This window comes from Rhodotorula graminis (assembly GCF_001329695.1).
Source record: "Rhodotorula graminis WP1 unplaced genomic scaffold RHOBAscaffold_20, whole genome shotgun sequence".
Taxonomy (NCBI): domain Eukaryota; kingdom Fungi; phylum Basidiomycota; class Microbotryomycetes; order Sporidiobolales; family Sporidiobolaceae; genus Rhodotorula; species Rhodotorula graminis.
Genome location: NW_017264947.1, coordinates 15100 through 40271, shown reverse-complemented (window position 1 = coordinate 40271; position 25172 = coordinate 15100). Strand labels below are relative to the sequence as shown.

General features: G+C 68.2%; 11 protein-coding genes across 11 annotated transcripts; 6 read left to right on the top strand and 5 right to left on the bottom strand.

The window, feature by feature from the left end:
• Nucleotides 1–4: 4 nt before the first annotated feature.
• Nucleotides 5–4754, top strand: RHOBADRAFT_56454 (uncharacterized protein; the record flags this gene model as incomplete). The annotated part of the gene is made up of 14 exons (XM_018418355.1): nucleotides 5–121; nucleotides 312–402; nucleotides 452–559; nucleotides 626–994; nucleotides 1066–1187; nucleotides 1261–1304; nucleotides 1371–1495; nucleotides 1567–2161; nucleotides 2254–2618; nucleotides 2792–2993; nucleotides 3071–3192; nucleotides 3264–3408; nucleotides 3474–3533; nucleotides 3611–4754. The coding sequence occupies 14 exons, from the start codon at nucleotides 5–7 to the stop codon at nucleotides 4752–4754; spliced, it is 3609 nt and encodes a 1202-aa protein (XP_018267653.1).
• Nucleotides 4755–4939: 185 nt separating this feature from the next.
• RHOBADRAFT_47557 (uncharacterized protein) lies at nucleotides 4940–5442 on the bottom strand (the record flags this gene model as incomplete). Its single annotated transcript, XM_018415005.1, has 4 exons — nucleotides 4940–5030; nucleotides 5101–5190; nucleotides 5282–5299; nucleotides 5369–5442. The coding sequence occupies 4 exons, from the start codon at nucleotides 5440–5442 to the stop codon at nucleotides 4940–4942; spliced, it is 273 nt and encodes a 90-aa protein (XP_018267652.1).
• Nucleotides 5443–6983: 1541 nt separating this feature from the next.
• Nucleotides 6984–9673, top strand: RHOBADRAFT_56453 (uncharacterized protein; the record flags this gene model as incomplete). The annotated part of the gene is made up of 10 exons (XM_018418354.1): nucleotides 6984–7065; nucleotides 7132–7259; nucleotides 7343–7567; nucleotides 7648–7721; nucleotides 7788–7867; nucleotides 7951–8209; nucleotides 8275–8316; nucleotides 8380–8531; nucleotides 8612–9408; nucleotides 9488–9673. The coding sequence occupies 10 exons, from the start codon at nucleotides 6984–6986 to the stop codon at nucleotides 9671–9673; spliced, it is 2025 nt and encodes a 674-aa protein (XP_018267651.1).
• A 578-nt stretch (nucleotides 9674–10251) lies between these two features.
• On the bottom strand, nucleotides 10252–11288 carry RHOBADRAFT_56452 (uncharacterized protein). The gene is made up of 6 exons (XM_018418353.1): nucleotides 11175–11288; nucleotides 11023–11034; nucleotides 10806–10868; nucleotides 10664–10693; nucleotides 10526–10590; nucleotides 10252–10424 (listed from the first exon to the last, which is right to left on the bottom strand). Exons 1-6 carry the CDS (start codon nucleotides 11178–11180, stop codon nucleotides 10373–10375), a joined length of 228 nt encoding a protein of 75 aa, XP_018267650.1. The 5' UTR covers nucleotides 11181–11288; the 3' UTR covers nucleotides 10252–10372.
• A 67-nt stretch (nucleotides 11289–11355) lies between these two features.
• Nucleotides 11356–12878, bottom strand: RHOBADRAFT_30773 (uncharacterized protein). Its single transcript, XM_018412921.1, has 6 exons — nucleotides 12537–12878; nucleotides 12345–12465; nucleotides 12082–12224; nucleotides 11783–12006; nucleotides 11657–11715; nucleotides 11356–11591 (listed from the first exon to the last, which is right to left on the bottom strand). The coding sequence occupies exons 1-6, from the start codon at nucleotides 12716–12718 to the stop codon at nucleotides 11448–11450; spliced, it is 873 nt and encodes a 290-aa protein (XP_018267649.1). The 5' UTR covers nucleotides 12719–12878; the 3' UTR covers nucleotides 11356–11447.
• A 2068-nt stretch (nucleotides 12879–14946) lies between these two features.
• RHOBADRAFT_8814 (uncharacterized protein) lies at nucleotides 14947–15347 on the bottom strand (the record flags this gene model as incomplete). Its single annotated transcript, XM_018419231.1, has 2 exons — nucleotides 14947–15047; nucleotides 15131–15347. Coding segments are annotated over 2 exons (318 nt in total), but the record flags the coding sequence as incomplete, so codon positions are not given.
• Nucleotides 15348–15559: 212 nt separating this feature from the next.
• Nucleotides 15560–16746, top strand: RHOBADRAFT_56450 (uncharacterized protein). The gene is made up of 4 exons (XM_018418352.1): nucleotides 15560–15726; nucleotides 15807–15912; nucleotides 16097–16160; nucleotides 16273–16746. Exons 1-4 carry the CDS (start codon nucleotides 15605–15607, stop codon nucleotides 16683–16685), a joined length of 705 nt encoding a protein of 234 aa, XP_018267647.1. The 5' UTR covers nucleotides 15560–15604; the 3' UTR covers nucleotides 16686–16746.
• Nucleotides 16747–16925: 179 nt separating this feature from the next.
• RHOBADRAFT_47551 (uncharacterized protein) lies at nucleotides 16926–18040 on the top strand (the record flags this gene model as incomplete). Its single annotated transcript, XM_018415004.1, has 3 exons — nucleotides 16926–17129; nucleotides 17228–17396; nucleotides 17493–18040. The coding sequence occupies 3 exons, from the start codon at nucleotides 16926–16928 to the stop codon at nucleotides 18038–18040; spliced, it is 921 nt and encodes a 306-aa protein (XP_018267646.1).
• A 275-nt stretch (nucleotides 18041–18315) lies between these two features.
• On the bottom strand, nucleotides 18316–19580 carry RHOBADRAFT_56448 (uncharacterized protein; the record flags this gene model as incomplete). The annotated part of the gene is made up of 4 exons (XM_018418351.1): nucleotides 18316–18439; nucleotides 18563–18636; nucleotides 18717–19355; nucleotides 19422–19580. 4 exons carry the CDS (start codon nucleotides 19578–19580, stop codon nucleotides 18316–18318), a joined length of 996 nt encoding a protein of 331 aa, XP_018267645.1.
• A 929-nt stretch (nucleotides 19581–20509) lies between these two features.
• RHOBADRAFT_40178 (uncharacterized protein) lies at nucleotides 20510–21778 on the top strand (the record flags this gene model as incomplete). Its single annotated transcript, XM_018413692.1, has 2 exons — nucleotides 20510–21297; nucleotides 21397–21778. The coding sequence occupies 2 exons, from the start codon at nucleotides 20510–20512 to the stop codon at nucleotides 21740–21742; spliced, it is 1134 nt and encodes a 377-aa protein (XP_018267644.1). The 3' UTR covers nucleotides 21743–21778.
• An 811-nt stretch (nucleotides 21779–22589) lies between these two features.
• Nucleotides 22590–25157, top strand: RHOBADRAFT_19199 (uncharacterized protein; the record flags this gene model as incomplete). The annotated part of the gene is made up of 11 exons (XM_018412477.1): nucleotides 22590–22753; nucleotides 22867–22959; nucleotides 23026–23139; nucleotides 23212–23314; nucleotides 23393–23458; nucleotides 23528–23853; nucleotides 23934–24037; nucleotides 24200–24264; nucleotides 24343–24435; nucleotides 24509–24736; nucleotides 24819–25157. Coding segments are annotated over 11 exons (1695 nt in total), but the record flags the coding sequence as incomplete, so codon positions are not given.
• Between the last annotated feature and the right edge of the window lie 15 nt (nucleotides 25158–25172).

Sequence of the window (25172 nt, the reverse complement as noted above, 5' to 3'; positions counted from 1 at the left end):
CACCATGCCGGCGGATCGCTCGAGCGCCACGACTTCCACAGCTCACGAGCAGAGCCCGTCCACCCTCGACGCTCGCCCCCGCCTCAAGGACAAGAAGCCGCCAGCCTGCGACCGGTGCAAGGTGCGTCGCCTCTCCCGTGCGTCAAGGGACCTCAGTGCGCGCGCTCATGTCCTCTCTGCAGGCCAAGCGCGTGCTGTGTCACCCGAGCCCGACTGGCTGTCCTCGCTGCGTCGAAGCCGAGATACTGCGAGTCGCGCCAGGGACCGGGAGACGAGTAGCTGTCCATCAAGCTGACATCTGTTGTGTGCAGGTGTACGACCACGCCCATCGCCCGCAAACCGCCGCAGAGCCGAACAAGAACCGCCGCCTCTCGCCCTCACCCGTCCGCCTCTCCGGCTCTCGTTCCCGCCCCTACCTTTGCGCCACGATCCACCAGCTCGACACCGACAGCCAGCAACCTCCCGCACATCACGTCGACCTCGAGGGAAGCCCGAGATCCGGTCGGCAACAAGTTGCCCTTTGAGCTGGACGACAGCATCGTCGACGACCTCTTTCCGCGTGCGTCGCCTGTCTCTCTTGCTCTCAGCACTCTTTCGGTATCAGAGCTGACCCGCGCGCACACAGGTGCCGGATTTCGCTTTACCCACCCGTTGGTGCACGACTCGGGCCTCTTCCTCGCTCCGCCCAAGACGGTCGGCGAGCTGGCCGCCCTCGCGCCCGACCTGCGCACGCTGGCCTACTGCGCCCTCGCCGCCGGCGCTCTCGCCTCGTTCCACTCGGCCATCATCGGCTCTCGCTCCGACAACCCGACGAGCATGACGGCGGTCGAGCGGCTCGGACCCGACCTGCGCGAGTTTGGCCGCCGACGACTCGGCGCCTTTCTCGCCTTGCGAGACGAGGCCCTGCGTCGCGCAAAAGGTGGCGACACGTTCTACTTGGCGACGGCGACGCACGCCGCGGTGTGCTGGGCCCTCGACTTCCTCTTTGCCGTTGGTGCGTCCCCCTCTCTCTCCTCCTCGTGCGTGGGACGAGGCGGGCGGCTCACTCCTGCTCCTGTCGTACAGACCATCCAGTCGGCTCGCCGCGCCCATACCTGTCGATCTACTACACGCACGTCCGAGCACTGGCGCCGCTGCGCACTTTGAGCCAGACGCAGACGCAGTCGACCCCGTGGGCCATGCAGCTCGTGCGTCCCTCTGCAGGCCGCTCGTCGAGACCTCCTGCGTACGCACTGACTCGGCGTCGTCGGTCCCTTGCAGACAGTCGACCACCTCACGGCAATCGGCGACGGCTCGATCATGCTGTGCGTCGTCGAGCGGCTCCTCCTCGTCTCCTTTCGGCACCGAGCTGACCGCGTGCACGTGCGCAGGCCACTACCCGACCTCGCCAAGTTCGTCGACTCGCCCGAGCTCACCGCCGAGGCGTACGTGCAAGACCTCGACGACGCGCTCCGAGACTCGAAGCGCACGAAGCAGTGGCCGTCCATCGGGATCTGTGCGTCGAGCTTTCCTCCTCTCGCCTCGCACAACGGCCCTTTGCCTGACACCCACACTCTGTGAGCGCAGATGCTGGACTGTGTGTTCGGGCGGCACTCGAGCTGCAGGCGTGCCTCTCCTCGTCTACGTTGGCTCGCTCGCGAGGAGCACCTCTCGACGAGCAGGCCGTGTTGTCGACGCTCGGCCGGGTCGACCTACTTCATCAAGCGTCGATCTCGCTCGTCGCCCACACGGATCGCCTGCTCGAGGCTTGCGGCGCCGTCGCCGACCGTTCCCTCTTCCGGCCCGTGCCGTTCTCCAAGGTCCAGGCGCTCAAGTCGACCCGTTTCTTCGCCGCCGTCGCGTGGACCGCCCTCGTCCTTCCTCTCTACCACGACCTGCAGGCCTGTCGGGCATCGAGCACGCCGTCGCCGGCACCGTCGAGCGAGTCCATCTCGGCCCGCTTCGCGCGGGACCGACTCGAGGTGCACATCAGCCAGGCGCGAGCGTACGGCTTTGCGGCACTCGAGGCGGTCATGGCGGCGATCGAGCGCACGCCGATCATCTACTTCTGGACGCACCTGCAGCCGCGCCTCCTCCCGCAGTGGGCCGAGTTCCTCCTCGCCGAGTACGACGCCGGGCACGCACGCGCGATGGGCGACCAGCTCGTACCGACGTGCCAGCAGTGCGTGGACCTTTCTCTCTCGTCGATACGTCTCTCCTGAGCGTGCGACAGAGCGAGTTCCTGACCCTCCCCTCGCGTTCGCGCTTCTGCAGACTTTCGGCCACCCTGCTCAAGATCGGCTACGTCTACTCGAACCCGCACCTCGACCACCTCATCGAGCGCCTCGGCACCGTCGTCCAGCTCGAGGCGCTCAACGCCGCCTTCTCGGTCCCGCTCGACAACCCGCTCTCGTTCCTCACCCTCCTCTCGACCGACCCTTTCTTCTCAGTCCCGCCCGCCTCAACCTCGACGAGCGGCCCCTCGGCGCCGGCCTCGACGCCAAGCGTGGCAGGTGGTGCCCCCGGGCCGGACGTCGATGCCGGGCAAGGTGTCGCGCCGGCCATGGCGTCGCAGGGAGAGGGGATCGCTGTTGGGGAGGACCCGCTGTGGACGCTCGACGCGATGGGAGGGGCCGACTGTATCTGGACAGAGCTGCTGTAGATGGGCCGGTACAGTGCAACATAGACACCCTGTGCAGCTCGCAGTCGTCTCCCTCGTCTCGAGAGCCGCCTCCGAGTCGTCGCTCGCTTCCTCCTTCGCCGCTTAATCACCACTCGCTCGAGCGCCCTGCCACGGTGGCCAAACTCGCAGCTGCTCTTCCCTACAACGCCCTCCCGCTCTCCTTCCGCCTCCTGCGCCCGCTCGGCACCGGCACCTCCCCCTCGATCTGCCTCTCGGTTCAGCTCCCGCTCGCCAACCAGGGCGCGAGCGCTGCAAGCGACACCGAGGACCTGCGCCATGGTCCATCAAGCCCCACCGTCGAGGTCCTGCGCCTGATCGACCCCGAGCACCGGTGCGCTCGCCGCCCGCCCTCTCCTCCCCCACCTCTCGCGCACGAGCGAGTCGCTGACCCGCCTCACGCACCCGCAGAGAGCCCTTTGTCTCGCTCGGCAGGATCCTCCTCGCCTGCGCTGTCACGCCGATCGAGGTGCTCCTGCGGTACGACCTCGACCGCCTCGACTACTCGACCACGCTCGCCGGCCTCGCACCCTGTCCGTCCTCTCTCCCTCCGCCCTCGCCTCGCCCCGTACCCCGAGCTGACTCGCCTCGCACGCCCTCGCAGTCCTCGACCTCTGGACCCCGCTCAAGACGGCCCGCAAGATCGCCGCCGACCTCGGCCGCCTCGACGAGCTCGCCGCTTTGCTCGAGTGGGAGACGCGCGGCGCCTACTCGTGCGAGGACAAGGAAGAGGGCGGCATCGTGCACAAGTGCGTCACTCTCTCTGGATTCCTGTCGTGCCCCTCAACATGAGGCTCACCTGCTTGCGTCGCAGCTGGAAGATCGCGTCCGACCAGATCCCGCCCGACGAGTACTCGACGGCGAGCATGCTCGCGTGCGTCCCGCTGTTCCCGCCTCTCTGTCTCTTTCAAGGTGGTGCGACACTGACCGCCGCCCCTCGCACCCCCGCAGCACCCCCTTCCCGCGCATCCACCTCCTCCCCGCCGGCGCCCAAGTCCGCACCCTCCTCCCGTCCCTCCTCACGTTCCCCTCGCTCCAGGACCGCCCGACCGACGCTGCGCCGAGCCTCGAAGCCGTGTGGGGCCGCGTCGTCGAGTGGAGCATCGTCGCGTTCGAGGCGTACGTCGATGCGGCCGACGATGACGAGGGCGGCGAGACCGGCGGGCTCGAGCCGCAGCGGACGAGGAACGCGCTCAAGCCTCCATCGGCGGCGGCGGGTGCGACAGCCTCGCTCAGCAACAGCGCCGACGCCCTCGCGCCCTTGTTCCTCTTCTCGACCGTCGCGCCGCTCCTCCACGCGCTCGACCTCCTCCCCGCGCCGGCCCCCTCTCCCTCCTCTTCCGCCTCAGCCACACCCGCACCCGCCCGCCCAACCGCCACCACCCTCTCGCACCTCCCCTCCCTGCCGCCCCTGCCGCGCCTCGCGCTCCTCCCGCCCTCGACCTCAGCCTCCTCCCGCACGGGCCCCGACCGCGACCGCGACCGCGAGCGCGACGCACCGCGCCTCCCGCCCCACGCGCAGCTGTACCTCGTCGACGCCGTCGCGCGCTTCGTGCTGCACGCGCGGCGGGTGGGTGGGACCGAGGGCGGTGCGGGACGAGCGGGGCGCGGCGGTCGGGCGCAGCAGAAGGGGCGAGAGGGCGCAGGCGAGGGGGGCGCGGCTCGGGACGACGAGGAGCCTTGGCGCCTCGCGATCGAGAAGAGGCTTGCGGCGCTCGAGCGTGGTGGCGAGGGCGGAGCGGGCGCGGCAGGGAGCGGCGCGAGCGAGTCGGCCGCGGCGAGCGGCGCGTCCTCCAGCGGCGGCGCCGCGGGCGTACGCGCACCGGCGGGACCGAGCGAGGCCGACGGCGACGCTCTGCGGGCGAGGCTTGCGAGCGTCGAGGCGCAGCTCGAGGTGGCGCAGGCGGCTCTCGCGCGGCACAAGCTCGAGCGCGCGCAGCCTCTCGCGCCCGTCGACCTCGCCTCGGGCGCGTCGGGCGCCCCGTCGCACGTTGCGGGCCCGACACGTGCAGACATTGCCCTCTTCCTCGTGGGTCTCGTCGTCTGGCCAGCAGTCGCAGTTTCCGTGCTCGGCGTGCGGTGGTGGATGGGGTGAGGCGCGAGCGAGGTCGGGGCCGCCAGGGCGGGGCGCGAGCTTTTCTCTCGGTCTCGCTCACCGTAGCCTCCCTTGTAATGCAAGCCGCAACGTGTCGCGTTCCTCTGCGGGCTCTCCTGCCTCGTCGCAAGCTGCGCGTCCCGTCCTCGTCCGTGCGCCGTCCTCGAAAGCGATCCGGGGCCCGCTCAGCACCTCCTGCCCCTCCTCCCGCCCCTCATCATCGTGCTCGTCGTCGTCGTCACCTTCTTGCCGCCGTACCCGCCGCCGCCGCCGCCCCTGCAGAGATGAGGCGAGTCCGCTCGCGAGCGCGAAAGGCGCCGAGGGGGCGAGGGAAGCGCGGACGCACGGGTACACCGCCGGCCCAGCGCCGTACTGGCTCGTGCGCATCGGTACGCTCGCCGTCGTGTGCGTCGTCGTAGTCATGTGCGAGCGCGCGCTGCGGGAGGGCGGTCGGACGCGCGGGTGGGGCAGGGCGGAAGAGTGAGCTCGCCTCGCTCGACGAGGGCTCGGAGAGAGACGGGGCTCACGCGAATGGGCGCCTGGGACTGTGTGCGAAGGGCGAAGGTCAGTTTGACTCGATCGTGTGCGTGCGCGAGGAGAGAGAGGGGGCGCACCCGGCGACGACGACGACGGAAGGGCCGGTGTGCCAGCGGGCGTGCGGGTGCGGGTGCGACGGATAGCAGCCCATCTTGAACGTGCTTGCGGTGGGTCCGGTCGAGCTTGAGGGCGCGATGGCGGTGCGAGCGAGAGGACGGAGGGGAAGGCGCTTCGCAGCCTTCCCAAGTCGAGAGGCTCGCTCGGCGCTCTCGGCTGCAGCTCTCGCTTTGACGCAGCCTGACGCTCGCACAGGGGAGCCTAGCAGACCACGCGAGAGAAACAGGATTGGGAGAAGAAGCGTCTCTCTCGTCGCCGCACGGACGACTCGAGAGGAGGAGCGAGCAGAGCGACTCTCGCTGTGCACGACACAAATGGCTCGACCGACGCGCTCAATTGCATCGTGACTACCTCCTCGTACGAGATGACGCGGGCAGAAGGCCCCAGCCGGGATGGACGAAGAGATAGCGTTCGAGAAAGGCTGCGCAGGATCGCCCGTCCTCGGCGGCTCGGCTTGGTCGGCCGCCGGGACGAGCGACAGTCGCGGAGCGGGCAGCTCGGTCATCCTGGGCCCGCCGAAAGCGCTGAGAGCGGATGATGACGACGACTGGGGAGGTCGCGAGAGAGAGAGGGTACGAGCTGGGAGCTGCCGGACGAGGAGGAAGGGATGGCCGTCGCGGGCGCGACCAACCTGCGGCGCGAGGTCGACGGGGTCAGCGGGGCGCCCATCACGAAGGACAGACCCTGGTGCGGGTAGTGAATGGGAGGAGAAGAGCGAGAGGGACGCACAAGGATCAAAGTGAACCGCCTCGAGTTCGAGATCCGCGCTGGCGCCGCTCGTCACGCCCACCTGCTCGTCCTGCGCAGCTGCTTTACCTGTGTGGGGATCATGTTTAGCTCGGGAGCACTGATCGAGTGCAAGGCGAAGCTGCAACGCGGTGCGGGTCGAGGGAGAGGCGGCCAAACACAGAGGTGGAGAGAGAGGAGGACGCACCCGTCGTCCAACACCGCGGCAGCGCTGCTGCCCTGCCCGACATGTGCATCGACCCTTCTGTAGCCCTCTACCGTCATTCGTGCCGGTCCACGAGTCGTCGTCGGGGAAGGACGGTCGGTTGACGTGAAACGAGGCTGATGAGGATGCGGCGAAGCGACGACGGCTCGCGGCGCAGCGAGTGCAGCGCGCGGCTGCTATTGAAGAGTGCGGCTACGCAGCCAGAGCGCAGATGCCGACTCAGCAGTGAGGTCGAGCGGTAGAGCGAGTCGAGTGGCTAGGCTCGCTCTCTCCAACGTCGTCCCTCACGACGACTTGCGCCTCCCGCTCGCCAGGCGTTGGCTTGGTCCGGCCGGCTATGAGCCTTGGATCGACTGCTGCCACGAGCAAGAACGCCGCTCGTCCTCGCGCGAGCGGGACAGCCGCGACGCAACGTCGAGTTGGCGTCTTCGCGGTGCTCGTCGAGTCGGCGCGAGCAATGTAGCGCTCAGTGCGAGTCGCTCTGCTGCTACCTGCTCAAAATGAGAGGCTCTGCGGTAAAATCGAGACACCCGCTCGACCCTCCTCGCGCGCGGCCTCGTCGCCGCTCCTCTCCGACCGCTCGTGCTTCGCCTCAGCTTCTCCCGAGCGCAGCAGCTACCGCCATGGTGCTGGCTGGACGCACACACGTGTGGCCGCTCAACAGCGCTGCGCCCGACCTGTCTGTCGTCGCTCCTCTCGGTCTCGGTGCGTCCTCATCTCCCTCGTCCTTCTGCACCACGGCACAGCTCTGACTAGCCAGCGCATGCACAGTGCAACCTGTCGTCCAGCTTCAGCAACCAGTCCAGCAGCTTCAGCAGCACCAGCTGCAGCCGGGCCGACCTCGTCGACCTGCGAGGTGGTTCCGCCTCATGGCGCTCCCCCTCGAGCTCATCCACGTCGTGCGTCCGCCTCTTCCCTCGTGCCTTTCTCGACCGAGGCAAGGTAGAAGTACCGCTGACCGCCGCCGCCGCCGCCCCTCCAGATCCTGTCGTACCTCGAGACGCCCGACATCCTCGCCATCAGCTGCACCTCGCGTGCGTTCGCCAACCTCCTGCGTCGCTCGGGCGACCGCCGCGCTCTCAAGGTCTGGACCCAGGCGAGGATCAACATGGAGGTGCCCAAGCTCTCGTCCGACTTGCGCGCCGGCGGCGACGACGTGGCGGCCGAGGTTCTGCTCGCGAGGCTCATCGGCGGGACGACGTGCCAGGTGCGCTCGCCTCGTGCTCTCTTCTCGCCCCTTTTCTTCTTCAGTGGTTCCTCGAACTGATGCCTTATCCGTGTGCGCAGGTGTGCGGCGGCGAGGCTCGTCACGCAGATCTCGACGCCCGCACGAGGGTCTGCATGACCTGCGCGAGCAGCCTGTGCGTCTTCTCACTCGCGCATGAACCGTCACCCAAGCATTCACTGACCAATTGACCGCCTCGCAGGTTCATGCGCACGCAGCAGATCTCGCAGGCGCACCCCTACCTCCACCCTCGGACCCTCGAGTGCGCGTTCGACACGTGGGGTGCGTCCCTCTTCCGCCCCTCGCCTTCTCAGGGAGCGGTTAAACCTCATGAACGTCCAGCACTGACTCGAGTACCCCTCCAGACGTCGAAGCCGACCCCGTCATCGACGAGTTCTTTCTGCCGGACGTCCTCGCCATCTCGGCTCGCCTTACCTCGATCGCGGCACACGCGCTCGGTGCTGGCGTCCATCCCGATATAGCGCTAGGGCCGTACATCACGCGGCGGATCAATCTGCGCGCGCGTGTGTACTTCGACGCCAGGACGCTGGGGAGTTGGCTTCGAGGACGGGCACTGCGAGCGGCTCAAGCGAGAAAGGACCGCCTCGGCCGTCGGCAGCAGCAGTGCGTCGAGCGTTCTTCCTTGCACACTGGGCGCCTCGATGACTGACTCGCATCTTGCCGGACAGGCTGTACGCCAAGCTCGCGGCGCTCGGGTTCGCCCAGGACAGGTTCGTCTGCCTCGCGTTCTTACTTCTTCCTCGCGCTCGACGGCTGACTCTCTTGCCGCGCAGCTACGACTACGACAGCGTCTGGGACGAGCTTATCGAGGTCTGTCACGAGCCGTCGGTGCCGTGCGAGGGTGAGGCGGACCGCCAAGAGCGCAAAGAGCGCAACGACAACCTCAAGGCGTTCTGCAGCACCGACGAGCCTCTTGACGATGACGGTCCGTCTCGCTCGCCCTCTCTCTCTCTCTCTTTCTATCGCTCTCGTGACCCTCGCCCTGACCCGTCGCCGCGATCGCAGAGTGGGACGTCTTTAAGGACCGCATCGTCGCCTGGATCGAGCGAAACCGCCGAGAGCGCCGCGAGCGCAAGAAGAACTATGCGCACAACTGGCAGCGCCGTGCCCTCAAGCCGCTCTACAACGACGTGCAGCTGAACGTCGACGACAAGACGCTCCCCTTCCTCCTGCCACTCTCGTCGTTCCTCCGCCTGCCCTCCCTGTGCGCCGAGTGGCAGTGGGTCGGCCCTCTTCGCATCGAGGTCTACGCCCAGAAGTTCAGCAGAATGCTGCCCGCCGCCGTCGCCGACGCCCTCGAGGCGGTGCGCAACGACCGCCTCGTCCTCCTCGACCGCATCGCCCGCACCCTCCTGGCCGACGGCGACCCTCTCCCCTCCTCGATCGACCTCGCCCTCTCCTCGGCACCCTCGCCCTTCCTCGACCGCGACCCTCGCACCGGCGTCGAGCCCGCCTGGGCCGCCATCTCGCCCGCCGACGCCGACGCCCTCCTCGAGCGCGCCGTCGCTCTCTTCCGGTGCGGCGTGTGCGGCCTCCTCGGACGCTTTGCGCAGCTCGTCCCGCACGTGCACGCCTCGCACGGCATGCGCGCCCCGCCGAGGTGCCTCGTCGCGCCGGCGCACGTGCGCGCGCTCGTCAGGTCGGCGGCGGGCGCGACGACGACGGCCGACGAGTGCGAGAAGATGGGCAGGGTGTGGGAGATCTCGAGCGACGGCGGCGGAGGAGGTGGCGCGGGCGGAGGAGGAGACGGTGGGGCGGCTGCACGTCCGTGGAAGCTCAAGGGGCAGACCTGGGCCGAGGTGGTGCGTCTCTCTCTCCCTTCCCTTCCTCGTCCCGAGCCTCCCACCGGATCCCGACCTGACACGTTCTCGAGCACCGCAGATGCACCAGAACTTCCTCGGCGTCACGGCGCTCAAGGTCGGGCGCACGCTGCGTCGCTCCACTCTCGAGGGTCCGGGCGCGCCCCTCGCTCTGCCGACGCCCTCGCCGAGCGCCGAGCACGGGAGGGTGCGCGTCCTCGGCTTCGACGCCGGCGAGTACACGGAGACGGCGTGGGCGTGGACGTAGCAGGAGGAGGCAACGGGCGAGGGAGGTGGTTTGGCGCTTGAGCGAGGACTTTGAAACGGCGCTTTTTCTGTGTCCCTTTCTCGTCGGCAGCGCGAGAGAGAATGAAAGCTCGCCGGTGCTCTCAAAGACGGCCGTCGTACTCTTTGTGCTGCGGCGAGACCCGCTCGAAGACTGTGCGCACGAGCCCCGCCACCCTCGCGTCCGACGCCGCCTGATCCGCTCTCTCGCTCCTGCTCCCTCACTGACTACCCTCAGTCATGCGGAGCTTGCTCCCCTTCTCGGCGGAGGGGCGATCGAACGCGCTTGAGGAGAGGAGGTGCTCAGCCCGGCGCTGCTCGAGCGCACGGTCCTCTCGACAGGAACGAGGTGCTTAGCGAGCTGTTCCTCTCGCAGCTCTCACGCCTCTCACACCTCTCGAGCGTGAGAGAGGGGCACGGGCCGAGGCGAAAGGCGGTTGCGCGCGAGAGAAGAGGAGAGACGGAGTGCCTCGCTCGAGCCTTCTCAAGTCGAGCGACTCGCACGCTCGAGCTCGGCTTTCTGCACGAGACAGCCTCTCGACCTCTCACGGGGCTCTCGCGCTCAAGCACAAAAGCGTTGCAGGCACGAGAACAAGCGACTCACGCCCCGTCCCCTCCTCCTCCCTCTCCCGCCCAAGCGAAACCTTCCACCTCGACGTTGCCACCGGGCGCGCGAGCCGCCCTAGCGGTTCTTCCAGGCGTCGGGCTGCGTCGCCTGCATCTTGCTCTCGGCGCTGCAGGCGGGAAAGGAAGGGAGGGAGAAGGTGCACGTGCGGGCACGACAAGGTCAGTGAGGGTCGGGCGGCAAGGGGGAGCGAGAAAGAGGAGGACGCACGCTGCCTTGCCCTGGGCGCTCGTCGACGGGTTGTGCGCGCTGCCGTGCGCACCGTGGAACTGGTTCTGCGTCGCAGAGGAGAAGAGGTACGAGTCAGTTTGGCTTCGAGGAGAAGAAAAGGGTAGCGAGGCGACGCACGCTCGTCTGGGCCATCTGGCTCTCGGCGTACTATTTTCGAGGGATGCAGGGCGGTCAGTTCGTCGTTCTCGATCGAGGTGCGGATCGGGGAAGACGCTCGGCGAGAGGAAGGAGGAAGAACAGAGGAACGAGCGCGACGCACCGCCTTCATCTGCGGCGAGCTCTGCGGATTGTTGGCGAGGCCCACAAATCCATGGTACACGTTCTACAGGTGAACGCACGAGGATAGGGGGGGGGGGGGGGGGAAGGGAGGCGTGAGCTCGCTGTCGACGCCCGCCAAGGGCTGCCCGCGCCCGCGAGCTGCGGCTCGAGGCCGGGCTCGGTGCTCGCGCCGTGTAGAAGAGGACAGCTGGACGTACGTGGGCGTTCTTCTGCGACCGGGCGCGAGGCAGGCGCGAGGAAGCCGGGTCGAGGAGGGCGAGGAGAGCGGCGGGGGGTGGGGAGGAGGGAGAGGAGGGACGAGAGGAGGGTCAGCTCGTGCGCTGGCTGCAGAGAGGACAGGCAGACGCACAGGCATGTTGCTGGACGGTTGAGCGGTGTGGACGGGCTGTGGGTGAGAGAGCGCGGGGAGGGAAAGAGGCGAGGACCGAGGGACGGCCGCGTCACCGAGAGGGACCAGCGCACGCACCTCTCGACGGACAGGAGGCTCCGGTCCCACGGCGTGCTCCTCTCTCGCAGCCCGTCGCGGTGAAGGCGAGGAGAGGAATCCAATGCGTCTCAACAAGCTGCGGCGAGGAGGGGTCTAGTCTACACAAAAGAGAGGCTCTGCGAGAGGCGAGTCGAGCTACGGCGCGTCAAAGCCGAGCGCGGCCGCGCTCCAGTCGCCCATGGCCTTCCAGTGGAGCCACACAGCGGCGACTATGGCGATGTGCCATAGTTGGTGGCTCGCGCCGACGTTCCAGGTACCCGGGGCGACGCACTCGGGGAACTGCGGCGGGGCGACAGGGTGAGCGACTCATTGCGAGGAAGGGGCGAGAGGACGAGAAGACGCACCTGCTGCGCGTAGAAGGTGAGGCCAAGGCCGTAGGCGGCGATCGAGGGAATGGCGGGACCTGCAGACGAGGACAAGGTCAGGGCCCAAACGCGACGAGGAGAAACAGGCGAGCGACGTCGACGCACTGTAGAACCTGACCGTCTCGCCGAGGCCATAGATGGCGGCGCGGTGCGACACGGGCCCGACGGCGCTCAGCGCGAGCGAGCAGAAGAAGGCGATGCGCCAGTTCTTGTACTTGCGCTCGTTGAACCACGCCTGCCACGGCACGACCATGCCCGTGACGCCGATGACGAGGTTGAAGAGCATGTAGGCCGATGCGAGCCGAGGATGCTCGTAGAAGCCGTAGTACCTGCAGGAAGGAGGAAGAGAGGGGTCAGAGGGTTCGGCGACGAGGAGAGAGGGCAAGGAGGGGGCGGGTGCTCACGTCGAACCTGCCACGCTCGCAGCGATGAGCCCGCTGATGCCGACATAGTCGACGCACGCGGCGCCACGGTGCCAGTGGATCGTCGCGCAGCCGGCAAACAGGTGCCAGGTCGTGCTGCACAGAAGGCAGTGCATCGCCGAGATCTGCGAGAGGGCGTGCGAGACGAGAGTCAGTGATCGACCGCATCGGACCACAGCTCCTACGGCACGACTGTGGGTGCCCGAGGAGCTGAGGACGTGGCGAGAAGAGGACCGAGGACGCACGACAAAGAGGACCGCGATCGCCGTGTCGCCCGGGTGCGGGTCGGCGAGCATGTGCGGCGACGACGACGAGAAGAAGAGGTAGTAGACGAGGAGGACGACGAGCGACAGGAACCCGACAAAGCTGCGCGCGACGAGGACGAGAGGTGAGCTCGGGAAGGGAAAGAGGAGGAAGAAGGGGGGAGGCGGACGCACTGCGACTGGATGTTGATCGTCTCGTTGTGCCACTGCCACGCGCTGCGGATCAAGGTCCCCCACCGCTCGATCGGGATGTACCGGTATCCGCTCAGGATATGCTCGTTGTTGCGCCAGTCGGGCGGCAACTCATCATACCGCAACAGGCGTGTCTGGCCAATCTCGAGCGCGGCGTGGTACATCTTGCGCGCCTCGTCGAGCGCGTGCGACGCCTCGCCCTTGACGTAGGCCGACAGCTCGGCGGCGCCGTCGACGGCGCGGTGCAGCGACGCCGACAGCGACTCGGTCGTGTCGTCGCGCAGCTGCGACACGGCGTTCGACAACCGGGTCGACTCGGCCGAGAAGTAGGCGCGCGCGTGGCTAAAGTCGGTGAGGGACGGCGTCGAGGGGAGGGACGAGCGCAGGGACGCGGGGAGGTACGACACGGGGTCGGTCGACGACGCGAGGTACGACAGCGTGTCGCGCACGCCGCGCATCTCGAGGCCGACGCGCTCGAGGATGGCGTTGGCGCTCGACGCGGCGCGGGACCGCAGGCCAAAGTGCGGCAGCGACGGCATCGGGTGGTCCTCGAGGAACCGGTCAAGCGTCGCGCGCGCGTCGGGCGACAGCTGCAGCTGCAGGCACGACTTGGCGTCGGCCGACGCGCTCGCGGGCGACGGCAGCTCGGAGCGCATGGCGGCGAGGAACGACGACGCGCTCGCGATGAACGCCTGCAGGGCGCTGATCTCGTCCTGCAGCTCGGCGACGGCGGCGGCCGAAGACGCCTTGGCCGGCCGGGTCCGACCGTGCGGCAGCAGCGAGCGCCTGTGTGCGGCCGCCTGCTCGCCGCCGCCGCCGTCGTTGTCGCCCTCGCGCTCGTCGTCCGACTCGGGCCCGCTCTCCTCCTCGTCGCCCTCGGTCTCACCGTCGCCGTCGAGCTCCGTCTCGAGGTCGGTCGCCTCCTCGTCGACGAACGTCTTGAGCGCCTGGAGGCTGCGCTCGGCGTCCTCGAGCTTGCGCGCGAGGTACTCGCGCAGGCTGAGGAACGACGCGGGGAGGTCGAGCGACTCGAACAGGGACGAGACGGCGCCCGAGGGCCCGCGCGCCGAGGGGGTGGACGAGGCGGTGGGGCCGTAGAGGGAATGGGAGCGGCGGCGCAGGAGAGTGCGTGAGGGGAGGTCGAGCGCCGAAGAGGTGGAGGCGGGCGAGTTGGGCGAGGCGGCGGACGAGGCGGCCCGGCGTGTTGGTGGGCGAGAGGGCTGCCGCCGCCTCGTGGTCGACATGCTGGACTGACGCGTGGTGCTCGTGCTGATCTAGGTGGCCCTGCGCGACGGTCTGCGAATCGTTGTCAGCTGAGGTCCGGACAGCGGCGTCTCCCTCGCGCCACTCTCGCACTCAGGCGAGCCCGTGACAGCACGAAGCGCCGTCGATGAGGATTTGCGAGAGTACTGGGACGAACCGGCTGGACCCAGGGACGGCGGCGACGAGCTGGACGGGCGAGCCTCGACTCGCGGCGAAGGTTGGGCGCGGTCGTGGGCGGTCGCGCAGGCGCACGCAGCAAGTGCGCAAAGTGCTGCTGAGCTGGCGGAAAGCTCGTCCGCAGCTGTGCGGGTGGTGGGCGCGAGATGGGCGGTGCCGAGCCACGGTCGCCGGCGACTTGGCTCTCGCTCGAGCCACTTTGTCGCCTTTGCGCCTGACGCACGTTCGGCTTCCGCTTCCGCTTCCGTGAACGACGCGAGCACTCTCTGCCAGGAAGCGAACGCTCTCTCCAAATCAGGGGAGCGCACGACTCTCGAGAGGACCGGAACGTGCGAGGGAGAAGGAGAGAGACGGACATCGTTGCACGAGAATGCGCTCGACGGTTGGGCCATCGTGGCCACGCAAGACGATGCACTGCACGAGAACGAAGGTCAGGTCACAGTGCGAGGTAGACGAGAAGAGGAAGGGCACGTACCGAGGTTTGGAAGAGGCTTTCTCGAGCGGCACTGGCGAGACCTACCGCAGGAGGAGCTGCGGCTGCACGACGCGCTGCCGATGTCGAGAGGAGGTACTGCTGAGGGGGCTCCGAGTGCCGACGAGTGCGGATGACGCTGCAGGTGCGAGGGCGGCGAGGACAGGTCGGGTTCGAGTACTCGAGGTGCGTGCGGCTGAGTCGGGCGGGGCTGCCCTCCTTGACCTTGCCAGCGCCGTCCTCGAGAATGGTGACGAGGAGCTCGTCAGGTCGACGGGCTCAGGCGGCGGCGGGACCGGCGTCGGGCTGCGGTTGCGGCTGGACGGGCGGCGCGGCGAGGTGCTCTGGCGCGGCGGGCGGGGCGACAGCGGGCGTGCCGGCGGTTACTGTGAGCGGCGAGGGCGGGCGTGTCAGTATCGCTCGCTCCTGTCGACGAAGAAAGGGCGCGTCGAGAAGAGAGAGAGGGGAGGGCGACGCACCCCACGGGCGACGGTCCATCGGACACTGCTGCTTGGACGAGTCGGTCGCGAGCCACTTCATGAGGCAGTGCATGTGAAACACGTGGGTGCACTCGCCCCAGACTGTGGACCGTGTGGGAGCAGAGTCAACAGGGTTGCCGCTGGAGAGAGCGACTGGAGAGAGGCGGGAGGGGGAGAGGACGCACTCGGCGGGCAGCCGTCGCCGGGCACCTTGCAGTCGGGGCAGCAGCCGTCGAAGGCGACTCGACAGATGCCGCACACGTCGTCGTCGTCGTCGTCGTCGCTGTCGGACTGCGGGCCCTGGGCGTCGGCGGCGTCCGAGGTTGAGCGAGGAGGCTGAGAGGGCTTGAGGTTCCAGCGCCACATGGCGACGGCGTGGTAGTGGTTGATGGTGACCTTCATGGTGGCCTTGAGCGCGTACAGGCTGCTGCTTGTAGCTCTGAGGCTGTCGTGGCGAGCGAAGATGATGAGGCGGAGAGGGGAGCGTGGACGAGCGCCTCTCTTCCTCCTCACTCTCTACCTGCCGCGAGCCAGTCCCGCTTGACTTGGCCGGCACCACCAGCTCGTCGGTCCGCACCACCGCGCCGCCCACCCCCGATCCAGCGCCCTCCCTCACCTCCCCTCGCCCCCCCCACGTCCTCATCAGCCCACGGCCGACCATGCCTCCCCCGCGCAAGGGCAAGGGCAAGGGCAAAGCCCGCGACAACGGCCTCGACTCGAACGGCCGCCCGGCCAAGATCAAGCGCGTCAAGGAGGTCGTCTTTGACCCCGAGGCCCGCAAGTTCGTCCAAGCTCGCTCTCGTGACCCCGACTCGCCCTGCGCGCGTGTCCTGACTCGGTTGTGCCCCGTGCCACTCGCAGAGAGTACTTGACCGGGTTCTCGAAGCGCAAAAAGGCAAAGCAGGCCGAGAAGGTCAAGCGCGCCATCTCGCGCGAGAAGGATGCTCTGAGGGAGATGCGCACCCAGGTGCGTCCCAGCCTTTCTCTCTCCTACCAGCCACTCTATAGGGGGGACGGTCGGCCTGCCGCGGTGACTTGAGCGAGCGAGCACGGGAGACCACGACCCTGCGCCTCGAGCTGTCGCTCGCCAGCCTCGACCGGTCGCGCCTCCTGCAGCAGCAGTACGACTGACCTTTGTCTCTTGTGCGCAGGTCCGCGAGAAGCGCAAGGAGCAGGCGGCGCACAACGTGCGCATGGCGAGGGAGGCATACGGCGGTGCGTCTCGGTATCTGTCCTCTTGCACTCGTGCTCGGCCCGGCTCTCTCGCGAGCGTGGTCCAGCTCCGAGTTTTGGTGCACCCGGACTGACGACTCTTCACACTCTGCAGATGCCGAGGGCGGCGGCGACGACGACGACGACGACGAGTTCGACGGCCTCGACTCGGACAGCGACGACGACTCGGACGCCGCCTCGGACTCGGGCGCGCTCGTCGAGGGCGAGACGGCCTACGAGGCGCCCGACGGCGACCTCGCGACCGTCGTCGTCGAGCCCCTGTCGCTCTCGCGCTCCCCGACGCCCGAACCGCTCGTCGACCTGTCGACCTCGACCCTCCCGCCGCGCGCGTCGACGTCCCGCCCGGCGCAGCAGTCGAGCCTGTACAAGAAGCGCGTGCGCAACACGGTCCAGGCGAGGCCCAAGATGTCGCGCGAGGACAAGAAGCTGCGCGCGACCGGCGGCAAGAAGGTCAAGAAGCAGATGACGAACCGCATGAAGGGTACCAAGGCCCGTTCGGCCAAGTGAGGTGCTCGTCTCTCTCTCTCTCGTTGTTGTGTGTACTCTTGTGCAACCTGTCCGTTTCCTGCGCGCACTCGACGTGAGAAAGAGAGAAAAAGGAGGGGGAAGGAGCACCGCCGCGTCGCCGTCATCCGCTCGAGGGCCGCCCGCAGCTCGGCGAGCTGATCTTCCTCCCTCCCTCCCTCCACCGCTGCATCTCGCATCTCGCTTCACACCCACCCAGCTTCCTAGATCTACACAGCAACCATGGTGAGCCCCGCCCTCACTGCCCTCTCCTGCCTCGCGCGCCCGCTGACCCCCCCGGTCCTCGTCACGCAGGCCTCCGTCACCGTCTCGTCCCTCGCGCCGACCACGTCGTCCCAGACGCTCGAGCACTTCTTCAGCTTCTGCGGCAAGCTCTCGTCCATCGAGGGCCCGACCGCCGGCAAGGCCACCATCCACTTCGCCAAGGTGCGCCGCCGCCCTCTCCCCTCCCCCCACTATCTCCTCGTCACGTTTCGACTTTGACGCTGACCTCGCGCCCTCGCCCTCGTCTCCCTCGCCTGCAGGAGTCGGCTGCACGCACGGCGCTCATGCTGTCCGGTGCGACGCTCGACGACGCCACGATCGAGGTCCACTCGGACGACGTCGAGGAGCCCGAGTCGGCAAAGGCGGTCGGCAACGCTCAGCCGCCGGCGGCCCTCGCCGACCACCACGACGACGAGCTCGAGCAGGAGGGTGCGTCGCACTCGTTCCTTTGTCGCCTCAGAGCCCGAGCGGGCCAACCCTGACTTGCTCCCCCCCCCCCACCCCCTCCCTCTCCACGCCCCGCAGACAAGCCGCACACGGCCAAGATCGCCGAGTACCTCGCTGCCGGCTACTCGGTTGGTGCGACGACGCTCGACAAGGCGATCGAGGCCGACGACAAGTACGGCGTGTCGGCGAGGTTCCTCTCGTTCTTCAACAAGCTCAAGGAGACGGTGACGGGCGTCGCGGCGCCGCACGTCGAGCGCGCGCAGCACAAGCTCGCCGACGTCCACAAGCAGAAGGGCCTGTCGCTCAAGGCCAAGGCGGCGTCGCAGATCGGCGCCAACTACTACCGCCAGGCGCTTTCGAGCCCGCTCGGCGCCAAGGTGTCGTCGTTCTACACGAGCGTGTCGAAGCAGGCTGTCGACATCCACGAGGAGGCGCTCCGCATCGCCCAGGCCAAGAAGCAGGAGGCCGCCTCGGGGTCGCACTCGGGCTCGCCCGTCGCGTCCACCTCGGGCACGAGCGCCCACGACGCGCCCCTCCCGTCGACCGGCACCGTCGAGGGCACCTCAGTCACGCCCGCCGCCGCCGACAAGCCCCTCGAGTCGACCTCGGCGCCGCTCCGGGACTGAGCGAGCACGCGAGCGTCGACCGACGACGACGACGGATACCTGAGCCGGCTCTCTCACGATTAGTACCGAGCGTTGAGGGGCGGGCAGAAATACCAGGCAGTACTCGCAGTTCTCTCGTGCGTCGCAGAGTGGCGAGAGTTGTCGCTCGAGCGCTGCTGCTTCTCTCGGTGCCGCCGCTGGACCCGCGCAAGCAGCTCGTCCATTTGCTCTCTCTCGCTTTCCTCTCGCGAGCGACAGACCAAGCTCGTACACGCGCTCTTGCATTGCTCGTCTCTCTAGAAGTGCTCGACGCCGAGAACGTCGCGCCGCTTGTCGATGACGACGCGCAGGCCGTTGCCCGCCCAGGTCGACTTGGGGTCGTCGATGCCGCGCAGCCAGAGCTCGTAGCCGGGCATGTACCTGTACGCAAGGACGAGAGAGAGGGAGAGTCAGTACGAGGAAGGCGAGGGACGGGAAAGATGGCTCGAGGGCGAGGGTCGAGGACCGTGCGCTTGAGCGGCGCGAGAGAGGGAGAGGACGCACCGGGCGATGAAGTGCTTGACCTGCTCGTCCGTCATGCCGATGCCGCCGTTCTTGGCCTTCATGTTGTGCTCTTGCTGTAGGTCGAGGGGGAGATTTGCGGTGAGCGCGACGCCGGCGCGCGCGAGAGAGAGAGAGAGAGGACGAGCGGACGCACCTCGAGGCGCCACTCCCACACAAAGCCCATGCGCTCGGGCTTGATCTGGACAAACACGTCGACCTCGTCCCACATCGGGGCGTACCCACGCAGGTTGTCATGCACGACGGCGAGGTGCGCCTCGTCGTGCTCGAGCAGGAACGGCGGCTCGTAGTCGATCCCGAGGCGCGCTTTCGCCGCGCCTGGGTCCGAGCGCGCGAGGTTGTAGAGCTCGGAGAGAAGCGACGGCGGGTCGAGCGGGCGGAAGCCGTTCATCCACCCCTCGAACACGACGAGGTCGACCTCGTCCGGGCGCTCGACCTCGACCCACTGCTCGCGGGGCAGCCGGTCGCCGGCGCCGCCGTGCAGGCTCTTGTCGAACAAGGGGAGCTTGAGGGACTGGGCGTTGGGCGAAGGCCGCTTGAGCGCCGAGAGGAGCTCGAGTGCGAGAGGGAGGTCGTGCGTTCCGGCTTGGCCGCGGCCGGACAGGAGCGCGTTGGCCGGATCGGCGGCGGCGACGGCGGCGAGACCGTCGTGCGGGAGGTACAGGTCGTCGAGCGAGAGGGCGGCGGTGCGGATCGGGGCGGACGACGCCGAGGAGGGAGTCGGAGAGGCGGCGGCGAGGAGGGCTGGGAGCTTCGAGGCGGTGTACGACTTGCCCTGTGCACGTGGAGAGGGCTCAGTAGCCCGTCACGGTGTCAAGGGAAAGAAGGGAACGGGACGCACGCTGCCTTGCGGACCCTGAATCGCGCAGACGAGCGGAGGAGCCCTCGCGCTGTCCGGAAGCCGCTCCCGCCAAGCCGCACGGTGCCGCTCGAGGCGGTCGAGGAGGTAGTCGGCGATGATCTCGGCGGCAGTGCGAGGCGTCGGGTCGGTGCTGGCCATGGTCGAGGCGGAGAGCGGGGCGGCGGTGGGTCGGAACGCTCGAGGGGGGCGAGGGCGAGCAGAGGCGAGCGGGGCGTGCAGGCGGACTGCGATCGGGCGGGGAAGGTGCGCAAGAGCTGTGCGCATGCACTGGGCAGTGGTAGAGCAGAGCAAGAGCTGTGCGGAGCCGACAGTTCGAGCCGGCGCGAAGCGTGGGGGCAGCAGTTGGAGGTCCCCGCCAGCGCTCGCACAGGTCGCGTGGGCGGGCAGTGCACTGGCCCGCTAGAGTGCATCCTCGTGTAGACGAGTTGGGCGAGACTGTGCAGGAGCGAGAGCGAGGTGGGTCGAAGCCCGGGCCCGGCTCGAGGCGACGAGGAGGACCGGGTCTTGGTTCCCACCGCCTCAGCCTTGCCACGAACCACCCAGTGCGACAGCTCGTGCACCTGTGCAGCCCGCGTCGAGCACCCACCCCGCCTCAGCTAGCTCGCCCACGCCCGACCTCGACCGCGCCCACCGCCTCCAGCTCCCCCTCGCCTCGCCTCGTCCTCCTCGGCCGCCTTCGCCAAAACCCCGCCCACCACCACCGTTCGACCCGTTTAAGCGCGCCGTCAAGATGGCTCCTCCTCCACCTAAACCTTGGGAGCGCAACCAGGCCCCCTCGGCGGCCTCGTCGGCCCTGCCTTCGTCCACCACGGCGACCACGCTCGCCTCGCCGGCCAGCTCGACCACTGCGTCCTCGGCCGCTCCTGCGCTGCCTGACAGGCCCGCAACCATGGCCACTGGTCCGTCCCCTTTCGCGAGTCGCCGTCCCTTCTCTCGACCGGTGGCTGACCTCGCTCGCCCCCTTCCTCAGGTGCGACCTCGGCTATCCACTCGACCCTGTCGACAGTGCGTCCTCTCTCGCTACTTTCTCTCTCGCAGGCAATGACTCACTCTCTCGTGCGACACAGATGGCGTCGCCCTATGGCGCGACCGCCTCGCCGTACGGCGCAGCTGGCGGCGCGTACGGCTCGTCGCCGTACTCGCGGTACGGCTCGAGCTACGGCACGGGCTACGGCTCCGGGTACGGCGGCATGAGCTCGATGTACGGCGGCGGCGGGTACGGCGGCATGAGCTCGATGTACGGCGGCGGGTACGGCGGTGGGTACGCCGGCATGGGCGGCATGGGCGGCGGCATGTACGGCGGCGGCATGGGCGGCATGCCCGGCATGTACGGCATGCCCGGCGCCGACATGTCGCTCTCGCAGCGCATGGAGCACGGCACGGCCGCCACGTTCCAGATCCTCCAGTCGCTCGTCGGCGCTGTCGGCGGGTTCGCCCAGATGCTCGAGTCGACCTTCATGGCGACCCACTCGTCCTTCTTTGCCATGATCGGCGTCGCCGAGCAGTTTGGCCACCTGCGCAACTACCTCGGCCAGGTCCTGAGCGTCTTTGCCCTCCTGCGGTGGTGCAAGAGCCTCCTGTACCGCCTCGTCGGCCGCACCCCGCCCGGCGACGCCATTTCGGCCGACGGCTTCCGCGCGTTCGAGGCCGGCGGCGGCTCGGCCAAGGGCCCCAACGGCAACGGCGCGGCGGGCGCAGCGGCGCCCAAGATGTCGAAGCGGCCCCTCGTCGTCTTCTTCCTCACCGTGATCGGCCTCCCCTGGCTCATGAACCGCCTCGTGCGCCTCATCACGGCGCGCCAGGAGGCCGAGGCGCAGCGCCTCGCCGCGTCGGGCCAGCTCCCGCCCCAGCCCCAGTTCGACGCCTACGGCCGCCCGATCCCGCTCCACCTCCAGGCGCCGCAACCCGCCGCCGCCGCCGCCGGCCTAGCCGCTGCGGCCGCACTCGACCCGAGCCAGCTCACGTTCGTGCGCGCCCTGTACGCCTACACGCCCCCGCCCGAGTCGGCCGACAAGGAGCTGGCGTTCAACAAGGACGACATCATGGCCATCCTCGCCCCGAGCCGCGACGAGCGCGCGCTCCAGGCCAAGGAGGCAAAGGTCGAGGGCGGCGGCGCCGTCACGGGCACGTGGTGGATGGGCCGCAAGAGGGACGGCACGACGGGCTGGTTCCCGAGCACTTATGTGCGCGAGCTGCCCATGAACGGCGCTGGGGTGAGTGCGACGACGACGTCGACGGCGGCGGCGGTCGGGACGAAGACGGTTGAGGGCGAGGTGGCCAAGAAGGAGGTCGCTGCTTAGTCTGGCGGATCGGTCTGTTGTAACGCATTTGCAGTCTTTCTGTTCTCGCTCGCTTCAGAGAGAGCCGTGGCGTTGTGAGAGACAAGGGAACGAGGCCCGCCTCCACGAGAAGAGGACGGAGCGGGGCTCTCTCCTTTCGCATCGCCGCTGCTCGGCTCTCGACTGCCACTCGCAGCTTGCCGACTTCTCGAAAGACCGCCCACACCTCGCACCACGCCGCCCAGTCCCCCCTCGCCCTCGTTCACCTCGCCGCCCCGCCATCTCGACCCCGCCCGACCAGCTCGCCGAGTACTCGTCGCGCCTACCGCCCTCCATGTCCAGCTGGAAGTTCGGAAAGAGTGCGTGCACCTCTCTCTGTCTCGGCGGTCCTGGGTTGAGGGCGCGGGCGCGAGCCGAATGCCGAGTTCGTCATCAGTCGGGACGTCGTGGCAGGACGGGCACTGGCCTGTGCGGGCGCGGTGGACACGGCTCTGCGCTTTGCGGGGCAGCTCGGAGCGAGGGAGGCCTGTCCGGCGAGCGCGCGCGGGTCGCAGCCGGGCACTGTCCTCCGCCCAGGCCAAGGACGAGGCGAGGCGACGCAGAGGCTCGTCGGCCGCTCGGGCAGTCGTCGCGGCGCAAAGATGGGGGACAAACTTGAGGCTCTGACTGGCGGACAAGGTCGCGCGAGGTCCGCGACTCGAGTTCTCGTCACTGAGCCTTCCCCCCTCCTGCGCGCGCAGAGATCAAGGAGGCCGCGACCGGCCGCAGCTCGGCGCACGCCACGCCCGCTTCCTCGTCGCACGCCCCGTCACCCGCAGTCCCGAGCCCCGAGCCCGAAGCCGCCGACGCGTCGGGCCCGCCCGTGCCGCGCACCGGCGTCCTCACCATCCGCGTCGTCGAGGCGCGCAACCTCTCGCTCCCGACGGGCGTCGTCCTCCCGAGTGGCATCCGCGACGCGGTCGACCAGGCGCACGGTGGGCTCGCTCGAGGAGGGCGCGAGAGCCTGCAGCGCAAGCAGATGTGGTGGTTGCCGTGCGTCCACCCTCCTCCCCTTTCCTCCCCTCGTCGCACACGACGCATCGGCTCGCACGGCGATAGCGATGAGAGGTCTGAGACTGACGCACGCCTGCATTACTCGCACACAGCTACGTCGTCCTCGAGTTTGACAAGAACGAGGTCCTCATCGACGCGCTCGGTGGCGAGCTCAACTCGCCGACCTGGATGTTCCGCGCCCATTTGTGCGTCCCTCTTCCACGTCCTCGTCTCTGCCTGAGTATCTGAATTGACCTGATATGCGCCTGCAGCGACGTTTCGCGCATCTCGGACGTCTCGATCTCGGCCTACCTGCGCACGTCGCCGCTCGTCCCGGGCCAGAGCCGCAACGACATGGGCAACGACCTCTTCCTCGGAGGTGTGAAGTGCGTCCCCCGTTCTCTTGTACATGCGTACGTCAACCTTGTGCCCCTCGCTGACTGCTCGATCGTGCGCAGGTTCCTCCCGGCCTTTGACGCCAACAAGCCGACCGACCAGTGGTTCCGTGCGACGAGCGGTGCGGGCGAGTTCCACATCCAGGTCACCTACAAGCCTGCGACGGTGCGTCCCGGTGTCGTCCCCCTGGTAGTCCCGCTTGACCAGATCAGCCGACTGACCTCGCCGCCTTCCCGCTCGCAGACGCAGCACCTGTCGATCAACGACTTTGACCTCCTCAAGGTCATCGGCAAGGGCTCGTTCGGCAAGGTGCGCCGTCGTGCCTCTCCTTCATCGAGTCGACCCCCTCGCTCACACCTCTTGTCCTCGCCGCCGCAGGTCATGCAGGTCCGCAAGAAGGACACGGGTCGCATCTACGCGCTCAAGACGATCCGCAAGGCGCACATCGTCTCGCGCTCAGAGGTGACGCACACGCTCGCCGAGCGCACCGTCCTCGCCCAAGTCAACAACCCGTTCATCGTGCCGCTCAAGTTCTCGTTCCAGAACGCCGAGAAGCTGTACCTCGTCCTCGCGTTCGTCAACGGCGGCGAGCTGTTCCACCACCTGCAGCGCGAGGGCCGCTTCAACGAGGAGCGCAGCCGGTTCTACGCCGCCGAGCTCCTGTGCGCCCTCGAGCACCTGCACCAGTTCAACGTCATCTACCGGTACGTCCCACCTTCCTCCTTCCTCTCCTCCTCCTCCTCGTCGACCACGTCACTGACGCGTCGTCGGTCCCACCGTGCAGCGACCTTAAGCCGGAGAACATCCTTATCGACTACGTGGGCCACATCGCCTTGTGCGACTTTGGCCTGTGCAAGCTCAACATGAGCGAGAGCGAGACGACCAACAGTGCGTCCCGCCTGTTCCCCTTGCGCAACGTCTCGTCGCCGAGGCCGGCGGCAATGTCGCGGCTCGGAGCGCTGACCGTACCCACCCTCCCATCCTTCCTCCCTCCCCACCTCTCGCCGCTCTCGCCTCCCTACTCCTGCCCCTCGACACGCGCCTTTACAGCCTTCTGCGGCACGCCCGAGTACCTGGCGCCGGAACTGCTGCTCGGCCATGGGTACCAGAAGACGGTCCGTCCCTCGTTGTCCTTCCACGAGCTCCTCGCTCCGGTCGTCCTGCCTCCCAGACTCACCCTCTTGCACTCGCAGGTCGACTGGTGGACTCTCGGCGTGCTCCTGTACGAGATGCTCTCGGGCCTGCCGCCCTTCTACTCGGAGAACACGAACGAGATGTACCAGAAGGTACGCCGCCGCCCTGCGTCCAGCCTCGTCGCCCCCACCGATCGCCCGCCCTGACTTGCCTCGCTCCCCGCAGATCCTCACCGACCCGTTGCGCTTCGGCGACGAGATCTCGCCCGACGCGCGCTCGCTCCTCACGGGCCTGCTCACGCGCGACCCGCAGCAGCGCCTCGGCGTCACGGGCGCCGAATCGATCCGGACGCACCCTTTCTTTGCCAAGCACATCGACTTCAAGAAGCTCATGCAGAAGAAGATCCAGCCGCCGTTCAAGCCGAGCGTCGAGAGCGCCGCCGACACGAGCAACGTGCGTCCCCTTTGCCTCGTCCCTCTCCTCTCCCGGCGTCGCTCGCGGTCACTGACTTATCTCTTGCGTCCCTGCCGCGCAGTTCGACACCGAGTTCACGTCCGAGGCACCACAAGATTCGGTCGTCGAGGACTCGCACCTGTCCGAGACGGTGCAACAGCAGTTTGTCGGCTTCTCGTGCGTCCTCCTTTCGGCCCTCCTTTGCTCCCCTCGTTCTGCGCTCACGCCCACCGTTGCACCCTTTACAGGTATGTCCAACCTGCAGGGGCATTCGGCGAGAGCGTGCGTTAGCGTCAAGGGGGCTCGTAGTCTTTCTCTCAGGGGCCGGTGTTGCAACTATGGTCAATCCAGTGTTCGGTTCTCTGTCCGTCGCAGCGCAAGCAGGTTGACTTTGGCAGGGATCGTGGGCAGAGGAACCTAACAGCGGTGAGAAGAG

Excerpts from the sequence above, each read along its gene's own strand:
- RHOBADRAFT_56450 (XM_018418352.1), top strand. The coding sequence starts at position 15,605 with ATGCCTCCCCCGCGCAAGGGCAAGGGCAAGGGCAAAGCCCGCGACAAC. Across the intron at positions 15,913-16,096 it reads TGAGGGAGATGCGCACCCAG|GTCCGCGAGAAGCGCAAGGA; the intron begins GTGCGTCCCAGC and ends TCTTGTGCGCAG. Across the intron at positions 16,161-16,272 it reads GGCGAGGGAGGCATACGGCG|ATGCCGAGGGCGGCGGCGAC; the intron begins GTGCGTCTCGGT and ends CACACTCTGCAG.
- RHOBADRAFT_56452 (XM_018418353.1), bottom strand. Across the intron at positions 10,591-10,663 it reads GCCAGATGGCCCAGACGAGC|AACCAGTTCCACGGTGCGCA; the intron begins GTGCGTCGCCTC and ends TCTGCGACGCAG. Across the intron at positions 10,425-10,525 it reads AGCGCCCAGGGCAAGGCAGC|CGCCGAGAGCAAGATGCAGG; the intron begins GTGCGTCCTCCT and ends TCCCGCCTGCAG.
- RHOBADRAFT_30773 (XM_018412921.1), bottom strand. The coding sequence starts at position 12,718 with ATGTACCACGCCGCGCTCGAGATTGGCCAGACACGCCTGTTGCGGTAT. Across the intron at positions 12,225-12,344 it reads CGATCGCGGTCCTCTTTGTC|ATCTCGGCGATGCACTGCCT; the intron begins GTGCGTCCTCGG and ends GCCCTCTCGCAG. Across the intron at positions 11,592-11,656 it reads TCACCTTCTACGCGCAGCAG|TTCCCCGAGTGCGTCGCCCC; the intron begins GTGCGTCTTCTC and ends GCCCCGCCGCAG.